Source organism: Myxocyprinus asiaticus, chromosome 25 (assembly GCF_019703515.2).
Source record: "Myxocyprinus asiaticus isolate MX2 ecotype Aquarium Trade chromosome 25, UBuf_Myxa_2, whole genome shotgun sequence".
NCBI classification, from domain to species: domain Eukaryota; kingdom Metazoa; phylum Chordata; class Actinopteri; order Cypriniformes; family Catostomidae; genus Myxocyprinus; species Myxocyprinus asiaticus.
In genome coordinates this window covers 3,821,305-3,838,520 of record NC_059368.1, presented here as the reverse complement: position 1 = coordinate 3,838,520, position 17,216 = coordinate 3,821,305, and the positions used below count along the sequence as shown (strand labels likewise).

Below are 17,216 nucleotides of genomic sequence, written 5' to 3'. Positions count from 1 at the left end.
TGATATCTAAACACTTTTACTATAGCGCATGACTTGTAAGGCGATACATTTTAACGTTTGCATTACATAAACAACTACATTTACAAGCTTCAAATCAAATCACTTTTATTGTCACACAACCATATACACAAATGCAACAGCGGGTGAAAGTCTTACTGTCTTGTACGAGCTTGTTCGAGTGTGATCAGATTGCACGGTAGCTCGACTGATAGTGTTGCACTTGCAATGCTAAGGATCAGGATATGAGTCCTGAAGAGCATGTGAGTCGACATGTGAGCTGAAAATGTCATAAAAGCACCAAAAAATGACACGGTTGCTTTAGCAATTGCTTTTTTGATCTCACATATGTTTTTTATGACACTATCAGTTAGGTTTAGGTTTAAGGTTTAGGGTAGGGAGGTCAGTTTTGTTGATTTAAAACTCAATTGAGCATTAACCTTAACTCTATTATTACATTCAGAATCTGCATACATCTTTTGCATTCACAGGTCAGTTTTGATCAGGTGGAATTTAAGCATTGTTTTCCCGATATTGAAAGTCATTAACAACTTGTAACAGTTCATATATATTTAAAAAGATTGATATTTTTGGCATGTTAACTGACAAATATAAAAGTTATTAATAATCAATATGCCTTTTTTTTTTTCAGAAGTAATAAAATGTAGAAATTCTTTGACATTACAAAATATACATTAGCTACATCAAAACCAGTGTGATACATGTGAAGATATATTTTTACCAATATTTATGTGAAATTCTATTTAAATATAACATAATATAAAATTTATATTAACATCTAATGTAAGAATTACTAGTAATTTGAATGAATTTTCTAATACTCAGAAGTGCTCAATACAACTTGATGGCTAATATGTATGACACCAACATATTCTTTTTCAACTAAACATCATCAAAACAACTGTACAACTCAAGAAGACAACATTAATACATCTTTACTATGTTTTTAAACTAAATCTATTCTATTTACTCTCATGAACTGCTGAATGTTGAGACTAATGTGTGCATGAATTTTGTTCTCGCCACACCCCCTTTAGACAGTAGTACCTTTGATTTAGTTTATCTGTTATGTTTGTTACATCTGTCATGTCTGCTTTGTACAGGAATGTGTGTGTGACTGAATGTGTATGTGTGTGTGAATGTTTGTAAATAAGATGCAGTTCCAGTGGGAGACGAAAACTGTGTGTGAGAGTATGGGAAAGATTCTAAATGTAAGTAAAGTGTTTATAAGAAAAAAACTGAATTCATAGATTAACAAAAAAGTCTACATAAAACCATGTGTAAAGCCACAGTTGATGCCCGGGTCAAAATTGATGTAACTTTTTTTTTAATGGTCATATCTCTTAATCAATTTTATTAAAAATCTGAAAAAAAAAAAAAAAAAGATATTATGTGTATTTTGATAGTCTTGACAAAGTCACAAAGTTTTATTTTTTTTTTTTTTACGAACTGAGCTATGAGTTGAAATTATTTTCTGACCACAATCTGAAATATTCTCTTTTATGTTGTTCTGTTGCTGTCAGGTTTGTTTAATTTATCATTTAAGGTCTTCTCACCACTTCTTGATCTTGACCACCAGCAGGAACATAAATGACGATGTATTCCCGCACAGTGCCTTCCGCCGGCTCCCAGCGGACATTCAAGGTGCTGATGGTTGGATCTGTTACCTGCAGGTTCCTCACGCCACCCAAAGGCTCTGAGGAGACAACAGAAGAGTTGAATTATAATTCAGGTGTTTGCAGCCTATATACTGCAAAGTATGTATTCTTACATTCCATATACAAACATGCTTCAAATAATGGATTATGATTTCCCAGAATGACTTACTGGTCTTTTCCTTCTCAGAGAGTTGAGGTCCATCTCCTTCAGCAAACACCGGCACTACAGTCACTGTGTACATTGTGTCTGGCATGAGTTTTTTCATCACTAATGTTGTGGTGCTTTCAGATACTTGCTCCTGTGAAAGCATAAGACATTTTTTTAACCATGGATTTCATTGTATTGGGTAAAGAAAAAAGTACACATTACAGTCTAAAATACAGTTTTACATTTTCTAAAAAAAGACTCTTAGTTAAACCTATCCCAACTAAGGAACCTTTGCTTTGACAGAAATCGGATGCACACGGTCTACCAATTCTAAACTGATAAAGAAAAAGAAGCATCAAGTACTATTTCTCTTAAGCTTGCCAAACAAATCGTTTTGTGAGGTTTCTCAGTTTACTCGAGCTCAGTCTAAACACCGGTATTCCCAGTTGTAAACTTTCCCAGCAGCTATTTGTGCATAAGGAGAATTCAAATCAAGTTTCATTAGACTACTCTGCCATCTCTTTTCCTCAAGGGAAGATCTCTTCTATAACAATATACATCTTTCTGCAACCCATGTCAACAGATTTCACAGGATGCATCTCATGAAGATTTTCACTTGTGACATCAACACTTATTGTAGAAATATTGTGCTTGTGTTGTGACCAGGGTCCAAAAGTAACACTTGCTAAGTGCCAAAAACAAGTAAAAATAGACTTTGAAGAGCAAATAAAACTGTTGCTGGGTTTCCATCCAAAAATATTATGCACTTAAGGAATATTGACTAGAAACAATTGATACGAGAATAAACTCTCGACATTGGCATAAATGTTTATGTGCAAACTTGGGGAACATTGTCAGAGCAGAAGGAAGTAAGTTTTCTTTCAGGATAACCTTGTACATGGCTTGATTCATGCGTCCTTCACAAAGAAGAATCTGCCAGATTCCAGCCTTGCTGAACACCACCAGATCATCAACGATCCTCCACCTGGTCGCCTAATGGTTAGAAGGAGACCTGGAGAGGCCTACAAGGTGCACTGTGTCGCACCCACTGTGAAATTTGATGGAGGATCAGTGATGAACTGGGGGTGCTTCAGCAAGGCTGGAATCGGGCAGATTCGTCTTTGTGAAGGATGCGTAAATCAAGCCACGTACAAGGTTATCCTGGAAGAAAACTTGCTTCCTTCTGCTCTGACAATGTTCCCCAATTCTGAGGATTGGTTTTGCCAGCAGGACATGCTCCATGCCACACAGCCAGGTCAATCAAGGTGTGGATGGCGGACCACCAGATCAAGACCCTGTCATGGCCAGCCCAATCTCCGGACCTGAACCCCATTGAAAACCACTGGAATGTGATCAAGAGGAAAATGGATGGCCACAAGCCATCAAACAAAGTCGAGCTGCTTGAATTTTTGTGCCAGGAGTGGCTAAAGTCACCCAACAGCAACGTTAAAGACTGGTAGAGAGCATGCCAAGATGCATGAAAGCTGTGATTGAAAATCAGGGTTATTCCACCAAATATTGATTTCTGAACTAAAACATTAGTATTGTGTTGTTTAAAAATGAATGTGAACTTGTTTTCTTTGCATTATTCGAGGTCTGAAAACACTGCATCTTTTTTGTTCTTTTGACCAGTTGTCATTTTCTGCAAATAAATGCTCTAAATTACAATATTTTTTTTTTTGCCATTTCGGAGAAATGTTGTCAGTACTTTATAGTATAAAACAAAAATGTTCATTTTACTCAAACACATACTATTAATAGTAAATCCAGAGAAACTCATAATTTTGCAGTGGTCTCTTAATTTTTTTCTCTTAATCATATTCCATTGAATCCTTAATTCTCTCACCATCTGAGGTCAAAAATTCATTTTGGATCCTAATTGTGACAGAAAACAGTTTGAAATTGTGAAATATTTCTACCATGAGCTCTGTTCCTCCATTGGTGGGCACATATAGCACTTTGTAGCCCTGCACGTTGCCATCGGCGGCTTCCCAGGTGGCGGTGAGTGTTGTGAAGGTGGGGTCAGTAAGACGGAGGTTTGTAACCCCTCCAAGAGGCACTAGAGAGAGGAATATCGACAATAATTTTTCAAATATACCTTGAAACAATAGCTCTGTTCCAAAACATGGTGATCTACCTTGTTGTCTACTGACTACATTGTACTAAGGCAGCATACCAAATGAAATTAAACCTCATAAGTGACTGATTTGAAATGCGTAGGCAGCAACTTAGTGCCAAACAAACAGCACTTTGGGAGACTAGACTTGCAATTGATTCCAATAGAGGCATTAGCATATAGCATATTGCTAAGCTAACACTGTTATACTCTAATAAGCATGAGAATAGAGAGCACACACAAATTTAGTAAAATAGTCGATACTTTTCAGTATTGAATGAAACCTAAGAACAGTTAACATTTATTTTCGTGGATATTTTGTCACAGATGCTGCCTTGGAATTTGGCCAAAAGACGGTATCTTAAGAGGCAGCATGCCCTTTGGAACAAGTGAGGGGCACACCTAAGATGCCTTAAAATGCTGTCTACTTAGGTAGCTCACTAGGTTTTGGAGCTATATTGTATGTAGATAGATACATTGTATGAAATGCTGATACTCACAGGTCTTTCCATTCTCAGACTGGCGTCTGCCCTCTGTGGCGGGGTACACTGGAACCACAGACACAGTGTAGAGAGTATCAGGCTGCAGGTTCCTTAGAACTATGGTAGTCTGGGTACCAGGTATTTGTTCCTGTTTACAACAAAAGAGAAAACAGAGTGATGAAATAAGCAAACCTTCCACTGTAAGCGCCACACTGTAACCTACATTTTTTTTTTTTATTATTATTTAAAGAAAAGAAGGGACTCAATTTTTGAGGTAATCAATATAAAGCCACAAATTCTGTTGATTGAGCTTAACATGTGTTGAACCCGGAATATTCCTTTAACTCGGCTGTGCAAAGATATCCTTGGTGGGTAAATTTCTCAAAAACTGTCAAGAAATATCTGAGTCATATTAACATTTATATCATAACAAAAATATAAACAATACATTATATTTTTGCATTAAGAAAATGGCTGAAGAAAAAAAAAGCTATGTGACTTAATTTTCATGACAATTAAACACATTTAAACCCCCAAATGATCATTACTGCAATTTGAAACAAAATCTAATTATTGCATTACGGAAAAAATTATATATTATTCAAATTGTAAAGCACATTTATAAAGTACAATTTTAAGTATACAAAATTTAATTTATGCTGATTTATTAATAATAAAGGTTTCCAAACAGGACCCTTTTTTAGTACTGATTTAAAGTTATTAGAATAAAATTTTTTGGCATTAAGAAAAAATTTGCTTAAAAGTCATGAAACTCATGTCACAATCATTGTCAGAAATTAACTTTACAATTATGAGGCAAAATTTGATTCTATGAGGGCATTTTTTTCTAACTTTAAAAAAATACTATGACTCATCGTTTTAATTTAAATACATAAATGTAACCAGTTTATTAACATTAACAAGGGATTCAATCCCTAACTAAGCCCAGTATAGAATATTAATACCTATATCAGATGTCACAAATAAAAAAGTAGAGGAATTCATTATGAGGGAATTTTTTGCCAGAGGATTTTAAAATATGGGGGCATTTCTGCCACTTTCAGTGGCATTTTTCCCCGAGTCCCCATTAAATTCTAACCCTGATCACAATGCAAAAATTCCTAATGGTTTTAAAATTAGGCTTAATTTAATTTAATAAAAATACTTTTATATCCATTTATATTAATCTTCAGGTGAAGTATGCCCCAGGATAGATTCATTCTCTGTTCAATGGCTTTGAGAGAACAAACAAGCCCCACCATTGCTTCAGTTCCTCCTGCCGCAGGGATGAAGAATATCTTGTACTGGCGCACGGCCCCATCCGCAGGCTCCCATTTGACGTTCAGAGAGGTCATTGTGGGGTCAGTGACCCTCAGGTTCTTCACACCACCCAGAGCTCCTGCAAACAACATCACATGTGCCATTTGACTGTTTTGGGAATCAACTTTATGAAGCATAATCCAGATCCTTCTTCTGTGTTCTCACGCATTTAAAAAGATGACACATAAACCGTCCAGTAAACATGTTGGAGACTTTATTGCTGTAGAAAGAAACCCACTTGTTTTTCCATTCTCAGACATTCTCTGTCCATCTCCCTCTGCATAAACAGGAATCAAGTTGACGGTGTAGAGAGTATCAGGCTGAAGGCCTCTCAGAACAGTGGTCGTGGTGGTTCCAGATACCTGCTCCTGTTTCCAAGAAATGATACTTATAAAGTCTCTTAAAGTCAATAAGAAACAGCAGTATAGGCCTTCTCAGATTCAAGAAACCATCGGACAGTGGTCATGTTTCCATCCGAGTTCCAAATGTAATTTATGAGCAAAATCAGAATATCGCATAAACAATATGCAAATAAAACAGCTGCACATTTTGGAGATTTTATTCACATCTTATTGTTTCCATCCAGCACTTTTTATAGCCTGGTCTCATGAAGATTACGTGAAGTGGCAACATATTTGCAAAACTAAATTGCGTGCCTTATTACAAGTTTCGCTGCAGTTTCCCAGTGAAATGTCCAGTGGGGGGCGCCAAAAGCAAGTGAAATGTTGTCGTAATCAGACGAGGTTTTTAAGGTAAATATTAGATGGAGGTTTTAATGCATAAAGCGCACCTCCCTATACTAAAGCTTTAACCTAAACCTAACCAATAGTGTTTTAAAAGCAAATGAGAGTTGAACAAAACCCTTAACCAATGCCTAAACCTAACTGATAGTGTCCAAAAACAAAATGAGAAATGAAAAGCGCATTTTCTGAAGCAACCATGTCATCTCGTGTCGCTTGTGTGCTTGACTGGTTTCGAACTGTGTACTTCAGAGTCCAAAGTCCAGCACTCTATAAGGTGAGCTACCGCAGAAGCTAATCACATTGGAATAAGCGTGTAAAAGTCTGTAATACAACCGTTAAAATGTGTCGTTTTTAAAAACGTTTCGATGTCACAACATAGCAATGTGTGAGTAATAGTGGGAAAAATAAGTGTTTATAAAGTTATAATCAGCTGTTGTAATCGTGATTTGTGTGAAAGTGAATAAAACGCACAGTTGTTGTAGCACCTCCAGTGTTAATTTCACCAGGAAACTGTGACGAATTCAGCAGGTAAAAGTCAGTTTGCAAAAATTTAGATATAGTAATATTCATTATATGAGACTAGGTTGATTTTTTATGCAGTATCCCAAAATGTTCATAAAAATACATTGATGGAAACCTAGCTAGTGTCAAACAAGCGATATGAGAGAACATTAATAATTTGTTTATATCTTCATCTTGCTGTAAGTCATAATTTGATTGACATCCTGGTACAGTAGAACCCACTGTAGAACCTCTAGACACTGAATGTGCACCGCCTAAGCAAATCACCACCTCTACATGACAATATTTCAGATTTACAGTTCACCAGAACATTAAATGGTTGTTGGTTCTAGAAGCATTAAGTCCTTCCAGTCCTACCATGACTGTGGCACCACCAGCCGCAGGCACGTAGATGACCTTATATTCCTTCACTTTTCCTTCTGCTGGTTCCCAACGGACGTTCAGCGTGGTCATGGTAGGGTTCAGCACCTGCAGGTTTCTCACTCCTCCTAAAGGCTCTACAGAAATATCACGCACAATGGTTACATAATGCAATCTCGTTTTCATTGCATAACATCTCCAAAGAATGCATCCACCCTAAAACGAGTTTATTGTTGGTTGTGGTTCCCAGAGTGGTTCGTGAAATACTTCAGGACTTTGAAAAGTTTTCTTGGAGTTTCTTACTTGTCTTTCCCTGTCCGGAAATGTCTTTGCTTTCTCCAGTGCGATAGACGGCAGCCACTGTGATGGAGTATGGCGTATCAGGAGTCAGTTTCTGAAGAATAACACTGTTCTTCTTTCCACCAACCTGAACCTGATTGGAAAAGACATCAAGACTCAGACACTTTTAAGTTGTTCATTTGTTTCCATGAAATGAGAACGATTCCCTCTGTAGTGTATTGAAGCCATTTAAAGGGACCATATTCTACACTTTTGTTCTAATTAATTAGCAAAGGTCCAAGTATATAATATTAATCCAGATTTCTTACCCAAAACTAGTCATAATATTTGTTTTTTTCATGACCATTAAAGGAATATTCCGGGTTCAATACAGGTTAAGCTCAATCGACAGCATTTGTGGCATAATGTTGATTACCAAAAAATTGATTTTGACTTGTTCCTCCTTTTCTTTAAAAAAAAAAATCAAAAATCAGGGTAGCTCAGTGGTAAAAGACGCTGGCTAGCGCCCCTGGAGTTCACCAGTTCGCTAGTTCGAATCCCAGGGTGTGCTGAGAGACTCCAGCCAGGTCTCCTAAGCAACGAAATTGGCCCGGTTGCTAGGGAGGGTAGAGTCACATGGGGTAACCTCCTCGTGATTGCTATAATGTGGTTCGTTCTCGGTGGGGCGCGTGATGAGTTGAGCGTGGATGCCACGGTGGGTGGCGTGAAGCCTCCACACGCTTCATGTCTCTGTGGCAACACGCTCAACAAGCCACATGATAAGATGCATGGGTTGCTGGTCTCAGATGCGGAGGCAACTGCGATTTGTCCTCCGCCACCCAGATTGAGGCAAATCACTATGTGACCACAAGGACTTAAAAGCGCATTGGGAATTGGGCATTCTAAATTGGGTGAAAAAGGGGAAAAATCCCCCCCCCCAAAAAAAGCTAAAATTGAGGTTACAGTGAGGCACTTACAATGGAAGTAAATGGGGCCAATTTTTAGAGGGTTTAAAGGCAAAAATGTGAAGCTTATAATTTTATGAAAGCACTTACATTAATTCTTCTGTTAAAACTTTTTTGACACCAACAATTAAAACTGTGAGCTTTAATCATATTTATTGTGTAACAGGCATGTTTAAAATGACTTTCTTTTTCGATTGACTTTGCTAAGGCCACGCGGGCTATTCACCCAAAAATGAAAATTCTCTCATCAGTTACTCACCTTCATGCCATCCTAGATGTGTATGACTTTCTTTCTTCAGCAGAACACAAACGAAGATTAGAAGAATATCTAAGCCCTGTAGGTCAATACAATGCAAGTGAATGGAGATCAGACCTTTTTAGCTCCAAAAATCACAAAAAGGAATCATAAAAGTAATCCATATGACTTCAGTGTTTAACTCCATATCTTCAGAAGCAATAAAATAGGTGTGGGTGAGAAACAGAACAATATTTAAGTCCTTTTTTACTCTAACTTTCACTTTCAGATGTGAAAGTGAAACTAAACAGGCACCACATGTGACTTTCAGATGTAAAAGTGAAAGGTGAGATTTAGCGTGAAAAAAAAAGGATTTAAATTTTGATCTGTTTCTCACCCACACCTATTATATCACTTCTGAAGATATGGATTTAACCATCAGAGTCATATGGATTATTTTTATGCTTCCATATGTGATTTTTGGAGCTACAAAGGTCTGATCACCATTCACTTGCATTGTATGGACCTACAGGGCTGAGATATTCTTCTAAAAAATGTTTGTTTGTGTTCTACAGAAGAAACAAAGTCATGTACATCTGGCATGAGGTTGAGTAAAAGATGAAAGAATTTTCATTTTTGGGTGAACTATCCCTTTAACAAATAGCCCGCATGGCCTTAGCAAAGACAACCGAAAAGAAAGTCATTTCAAACACGCCTGTTACACAATAAATATGATTAAAGCTCACAGTTTAAATTGTCAACATACTGTATTTCTGACTGCTGTTTCTAGAGTACTGCATTAATAAACAAAACAAACTCATGAAAGGGTCATTGTTCAGTTAAGAAACATTGTTTAATGAAACAATCCTTGAACAAGTTATAAATGTTGGCATGCTTTTCTTTCCATGTGCCTTGTCATACGATATCTAACAGGAGCGGTTTTGTGTCCAGAAAGTCAATGAGCGCTACATAATAGACATGTTATAATGGTTTGGATCAGACAAGTGTGTTGGTAATGACTAGCTGCTCCTGTCTAGATTCCAGCTTTCCAGCGTGTGCCCTACTGTAATTATTAGCACAAGGGCCGTGAACTTCATAAAACAAATTTTGCAGTATTGCTGCGGAAAATTCTGCCACTCGTCATCATAATTGAACAATTACTTGAGCGCTGGTTTGTAACCTCTCAACGGAGGGTGAATGGAGAGAGCTGAACTTACAGACAACGGTTTTCCTCCCGCAACGGGCTGGTAGGTGACTTTGTAGTTCTGGACCGGGCCTGGTGCATGGTCCCATTTCACTGTGAGAGTGGTGGTGGTGGCGTTGAAGACCTGGAGGTTTTGTGGTGGTCCAGTTGGCACTGGGAGCAGAAATAAAGTTAAATCAGCAAAATCTGCCGTTTTTGCAATAGCTAAAAAAAGGTCGTTATTAGGGATGGGAATTTAACGATTCTGGTTCTGATTTCACTTAACGATTCTGGTTCCTGAACCATTTCATTAACGATTCTAAATGATAAGAATCACTATTTCAAACAATAAACTAAAAAAAAAAAAAAAAAAATACTTTTTTTACATTTAATTATTAATAAAGAACCATTTATTACAAGAGTTGTAAGTCTGAATCAAACCAATAACTCTTGAGTTTGAAACTGATTCATGAGTCTTTTTGACTGATTCATCAAAAAGAATCCAGCGAGAATGCAATAGATAGACATGTTGTGTACTTATTGCACAGCAAAATATATATATATATATATATATTGGCGTACTTTCTGGTAAAAAATAAATAAAAATGCCTAAACATCCATTAAATAAATTACTTGACAAGCAGAATAACAATATATTAAGTCTAATATTCAGAGAAATCTAGCAAAGTTTAGTAGGGTTTATACTTGGAAAAAAAGATCAAACTTTTTGCCAATTGAATCAAGTGGGGTTTTTTTCTTACCCCATTGGAAAATTGCTTTTTCATGTTGTAAGCATAAACATAACACATTTTTGTAAAGATTTCTCTGAAAACAAGACAAAATATATATTTTTAATTTGGCTTCCCAAGTAAATTCATCTTCTTTTTACGAATAATATCTTTTACTGGCAAACATGACAAAAATACTCAGTAAGATTTTTTTTTTCTTATTTTTGCAGTGTGTCTTTGTATTATTTTATGGTGCACAGCCTTTCTTTCTCATTACATTTAATTTAGACTGCAAACTTAAGATTAAACATAATTTACTTTGCCGTAGCTCTGCAGATTCAGTAAGATACACTGTCACAATATTTGATCAGCATGTTCTGTCCGCAAGGGAATAATGCAGATGTTCAAGAGCCATTCATGGAAACAAACGTTCTGAAAATAATTTGGTTCCGGTAACTTAAAAAAAAAATTAACCAGTTCTCGATTCCCAACCCTAGACAACATGCTGGTCAAATGAACACCATGGGTCAGTCCTTAAAGATAGATGGCATATGAGTTTTTGTGGTGAACAAATGATAATAACGCAACAAAACAATGACAAAAACAATGCAGTTGGGTTGGTTGCATGTGCGCATGCGTGTTTATGATTGATGACAGATGACAAAATGATGGTGATGACATGGCAATGATGATGACAGTTGATGGATTGATGGACACATGATTGATGGTGGATGAGTTTTTCGTAGAGGTGGGCGGTACGACCAAAATCCTAAATTAAACTATGAGATCTTTTTCACGGTAACTGTACTGTATATATCACAATACAGTTATTTTTGCTGGAAATTCAATAAAAAATGGTTTATGTATTAAATAATTATGTGGTAATGCCTATTTACTTTTTTGGATAGTGAATTTGTTACAAATGAAAGGTATTTCATCTCATTTGATTACCTTCTCATTTTATTTTGAACTTGATGGACGCAATTAAAAGTCACGATTATTCGCAACAAATTATGGGTCTGGCAAAAATGGCTTCACATTAACACTTGAATAAACAAAAGACTCAAAACAGTAAAACGTATATTTTAAAATATTTAGTTCCAACTTCCGAATAAATTCTGGTTGGATGAAGCCGTTGTAAAATACTGAAGCCTATATACACTATATTGCCAAAAGTATTCGCTCACCCATCCAAATAATTGAATTCAGGTGTTCCAATCACTTCCATGGCCACAGGTGTATAAAATGAAGCACCTAGGCATGCAGACTGCTTCTACAAACATTTGTGAAAGAATGGGCCGCTCTCAGGAGCTCAGTGAATTCCAGCGTGGTACTGTGATAGGATGCCACCTGTGCAACAAGTCCAGTCGTGAAATTTCCTCGCTACTAAATATTCCACAGTCAACTGTCAGTGGTATTATAACAAAGTGGAAGCGATTGGGAATGACAGCAACTCAGCCACGAAGCGGTAGGCCACGTAAAATGACAGAGCGGGGTCAGCGGATGCTGAGGCGCATAGTGCGCAGAGGTCGCCAACTTTCTGCAGAGTCAATCGCTACAGACCTCCAAAGTTCAAAGTTCAAGAGCAGTGTGTAGAGAGCTTCATGGAATGGGTTTCCATGACCGAGCAGCTGCATCCAAGCCATACATCACCAAGGGCAATGCAAAGGGTCGGATGCAGTGGTGTAAAGCACGCCGCCACTGGACTCTAGAGCAGTGGAGATGCGTTCTCTGGAGTGACGAATCACGCTTCTCCATCTGGCAATCTGATGGATGAGTCTGGGTTTGGCGGTTGCCAGGAGAACGGTACTTGTCTGACTACATTGTGCCAACTGTAAAGTTTGGTGGAGGGGGGATTATGGTGTGGGGTTGTTTTTCAGGAGCTGGGCTTGGCCCCTTAGTTCCAGTGAAAGGAACTCTGAGTGCTTCAGCATACCAAGAGATTTTGGACAATTCCATGCTCCCAACTTTGTGGGAACAGTTTGGGGATGCCCCCTTCCTGTTCCAACATGACTGCGCACCAGTGCACAAAGCAAGGTCCATAAAGACATGGATGAGCGAGTTTGGTGTGGAAGAACTTGACTGGCCTGCACAGAGTCCTGACCTCAACCCAATAGAGCACCTTTGGGATGAATTAGAGCAAAGACTGCAAGCCAGGCCTTCTCGTCCAACATCAGTGTCTGACCTTACAAATGCGCTTCTGGAAGAATGGTCAAAAATTCCCATAAACACACTCCTAAACCTTGTGGAAAGCCTTCCCAGAAGAGTTGAAGCTGTTATAGCTGCAAAGGGTGGGCCGACGTCATATTAATCCCTATGGATTAAGAATGGGATGTCACTTAAGTTCATATGCGTCTAAAGGCAGATGAGCGAATACTTTTGGCAATATAGTGTATGTACTGTACACATCTGTGAATGCACATAAATGAAATTCTTTATTAATGCGGCAGGTTCCAACTTTGCTCGACAACTCAAAGAGATCTTTTACATGATGCCTTAAATAAGTCCCCATCTCAACTTTTTTGGGATACGTCACGCTCCAAACTTGGTAATTTCTACATATTACTTTGTCGCTTTCATGTGTAAACAATGTAAAGCAGTCCTGCCCACTTTCAGCTGTGCAAATACATTTAGTGCCATTTATACACTATTGCAGAATTTCTATCAGTTGACACATTTCTACCATGACACTGTATACTGTATCTCATCATACCGCCCAGCCCTAGTTTCTGGTGGAGCTCTGGTTGAACACAAAAATGGACATGCAATTCTTAGGGGCTGTTCAGGCCAAATATGTTCTTGCGCTAAAAAAAAAGCTAGATGTGCAATAGAAAATATGTCTCGAGACGTGTTTTTAAAAGCTGACAAAGCATCAACACTGTGCTTTTGCGTGGTGCAACGGTTAATGTGTAATATGTTTACAGAAAAATAACACACACACACACACACACAAAAGTGCAGACAGATGCAAAAACACATTTGGTGTGAACTGCCCCTTTGTGTTCCTTTTCCATTGATGTGTTCATCTTGTTGATTAGCATAACTAATAATAATTTCCTCTCGTTTGAAACAAACATACCAGGTGTAATGATCTTTGACACTAGAAAAAGATATTAAAAGAACAATGTTATTTTAATGTAACGTCAACACATTTTCAATGTGTTCTATATGTAGTTGGGAGTGTGCTTGTGTCGTCTCACATGTGCGTTGGCTTCCCATCAGGTCCTCGCTCTCAGACTCATCGGGATAGATTGCTGTGATGGTGACGTCATACATTGTGTCTGGGTCTAATTCCGTCAGAACTTGTGTCGTCTCTTCGCGACTCAGGATGTCCTATGAAAGATCCCATTTTGGCAAATCCCACACGTGAGTGAATGCAGACAAAATTGAAAAGATTTTGAGTGTTTATCAAATCAAATTGACCTAAACAATAGCTATGTTCCAAAACCGAGTGAGATGCTTTGCTGTCTAGTGTCTACATAGGCAGCTACCTTCTAAGACAGCATGCTAACCAAAATGTAACCTCATCAGTGACTGATTTGGAACACTCTTCATAGGCAGTAACTTCACACACCATGCGAATAACACTCCTCATATGAATTGCACAGGTCACTCGATTCACAAATCATTTCATTAGAGGGTGTTACTTCAACTTCGAGCACTTTTAGCACTGTGGATTTCTGGAAGTCATGAAATTCCCACCATATTGTCATTGCCATCTTTTAGGCAATAACGATATGTATTGTGCTTAATAGAATTCTGTGCTGGAAATGACGCTGTAAGAAATGACATTTTTAACGTTTTTAAATAATATGTCTGACTCCTTTGTCTTGCTAAGGCTAATTTCATAGCTAATATTTTATGCATCCTAAAAACATACCATCAAATCATATTTTCTTACAACTTGACTGAAAATGAAGCCCAATAAAAAATAACAACTGCAAGTAATATTTCCCTTGATCTTTCTTTGCTTTGTCTCATATTTCATCTCAAGCATGCTCTTCGCTGACACTTTTGTCCACTTGGTTAACAAGCACACTAAGGCGCACACTATGATGCCTGTCTATCTAGTCAGTTCACAAGGTTTTGTAACAGAGCTAATGTTTCTGAGTTTCTGATGTTCTTGTAGATCAGTTGGTGAAATGACTGGTAGAACATGATACTTGAAAAGTCTTGGGTTTGATTGGATAAAAGCATCAGCTCTATGAATGAATGTAAAGGTAAAATCTCTAGTCGATACAAACAATAAGCCGGTTAACGTACATATTTGAAGTTGTTCTCTCCCTTCTTGGTCCAACCGATGCGATACAGCGCAACATCTGGTGCTCCATGCTCCCACGTGACTCTAAATGATGTCTGGGTCACCTCAGAAAACCTCAAGTTCTTGGGCGCAGGAACAACATCTGAGCATCAACAGGAAAGGATGTGACATATAGACAAAAGAAGCAAACCCATCTCAAGAGCAGAACTGTAAAGCAAATTCAGCGGGCAACCAGCCCAGGCACCTATCTGACAAGTCACATCACATTGAGTTTGAGCAAGCAAATGTGTTTCTACATAAAGGGAAGTGGCTGCAGAGGGACGAGTCTTGCAGATCAGCTGGGACTAATGAAGGATTTCACCCCACATAGAGACTGATAAAAGAAAGGCATGCAGATACACGCGGTGTAGGGATTTTTCCGAAATGCCTTGCTTCAACACCAATGTAACAAACAAGCTCAAGTATTTGTAGGCAACAAACCAACTTCATTAGTCTTGGAGAATTGGTAAGTTAAGATCACAGGAATAATTCACCCCAAAGTACAATTATATAATTCTTTACTCATGCTAATGTTGCTTTAAACTCATGTGACTTTCTTTCTACTGTGGAACACAAAATGTGAATTTTGAAAAAGTCTTCAGAGTTTTTATTATTATTTATATACCACAGTAAAAGTAATCTATACTACTCATGCACTACTTTCCAAATACTTTAAAGCAATACAATCACTTAAAATTTAAGTCGTTATTCACTATCAAATCATTAATAATGCGTTTAAATAAAATATGCAGTTGATTACTGTACATCAAACCTCATTGGTTCTAATAGCAATCCATGTCCAAATGTCATGAAGTCATGTCACAAGAGCAATTTTGATGTTTGATGTTATCAACGTATACACCATATTTGATTTAAGTGCTTTACTTTTTTAATATGATTTTATTTTAGAGTGAATAACAACTTAAATTTCGTTTTGATCATTGCACAAAGTAATTGTACGGCTTTGGAAGACTTGGAATATAGTGCATGAGTCCTATTGATTACTTTTACTATGGTTTAATGGTGTTTTGTTGTCATTTTTTGAGCTTGACCAATCAGAGTATCTATTCACTTGCATTAAGGCAAATAAACACTGTGAAGACTCTGAAAAAATAAACCTTTTGCGTTACATGAAAGAAAGTATATCATATCTGTTTTAAATGACACAAGGGTGATTTTCATTTTTGGGGGAACTGTTCCTTTTAAGATAAGCTCACCAGTTATTGCGGTGCCAGGCATTCGATTTCCTGGACCCTCGTCGTAGATGGGAGTGACAGTAACATCATACTCCGTCTGTGAGCGGAGGCTGGTCAGAACCAGGGTGGTGATGTCACCCATGACCTCAACCTGTCAATCAAACACCAACAGCAACATTAACACATCACATTTGTCAAGGGAAAGTAAATGACATATGTATTTGACTCGCCCAATGACTGAGAAAGGACTAAAAAACTCCTACTAGGGCCCAATGTACAGATTAAAATATTGTGAAAATTGTTGATATCAAGGGATGTTGATATCAAGGGAATACCCTTGGGACATGGGACATGGGACAACGCAGTGAGTTTCATTTTCGCTATTTTTTAATTGATATTCAACATATATATGCACAAGACAGACATCTTGTACAGTTAATGTACAGCTGCTGTGCCAACTTTAACCAATCAGTAACACTCTATATGCCTTTAAAATTTTTTAGTTGTTGAAAATTCAAGCAATTATTTAAAATTAAAAATACTTATTAATTATAATTACATATTATATAATAAAATTTAAAAAATAAACATTTATCATTATAAATTATAATAATTATAATAATTAATAATTGTTAATAATTGTTTATTATACAAATAATTATTGAATTTATTTTACATTTTTTAAAAATATTTGTTTTCATGATCAATCATTGCTGTCATTTCAGAGTCCTCAAAAATGATTTACTATTTGCAATTAAATTAAAAAACAAAACACAATTAAAAGATTATTATACATAATTATACTGTAAATAATAGTAATTAAATAATAATGATAAATAATAAATAGTATTAAATAATAATTGTAAGAAATAGATAATAATTAAATAATAATAAATAATTGTTTTATTAATTTCTGAGTCCTCAAAACTGATTTATTATTCATAATGAAATATAATTAAAAAC

General features: G+C 37.0%; 1 protein-coding gene across 1 annotated transcript in view; it reads right to left on the bottom strand.

Moving 5' to 3' along the window:
- The window catches only part of LOC127415538 (collagen alpha-1(XII) chain-like), a 126,616-nt gene that overhangs the window by 54,412 nt on the left and 54,988 nt on the right, over positions 1-17,216 (bottom strand). The window contains exons 26-38 of the mRNA XM_051654307.1: positions 16,275-16,404; positions 15,021-15,160; positions 13,958-14,090; positions 13,837-13,857; positions 10,064-10,203; positions 7,671-7,800; positions 7,344-7,504; positions 5,981-6,107; positions 5,682-5,821; positions 4,441-4,570; positions 3,744-3,883; positions 1,846-1,975; positions 1,575-1,714 (exon numbers count right to left, since the gene is read on the bottom strand). Of these exons, the coding sequence (XP_051510267.1) occupies positions 1,575-1,714; positions 1,846-1,975; positions 3,744-3,883; positions 4,441-4,570; positions 5,682-5,821; positions 5,981-6,107; positions 7,344-7,504; positions 7,671-7,800; positions 10,064-10,203; positions 13,837-13,857; positions 13,958-14,090; positions 15,021-15,160; positions 16,275-16,404 (1,662 nt within the window). The remainder of the gene's footprint in view (positions 1-1,574; positions 1,715-1,845; positions 1,976-3,743; positions 3,884-4,440; positions 4,571-5,681; positions 5,822-5,980; positions 6,108-7,343; positions 7,505-7,670; positions 7,801-10,063; positions 10,204-13,836; positions 13,858-13,957; positions 14,091-15,020; positions 15,161-16,274; positions 16,405-17,216) is intronic.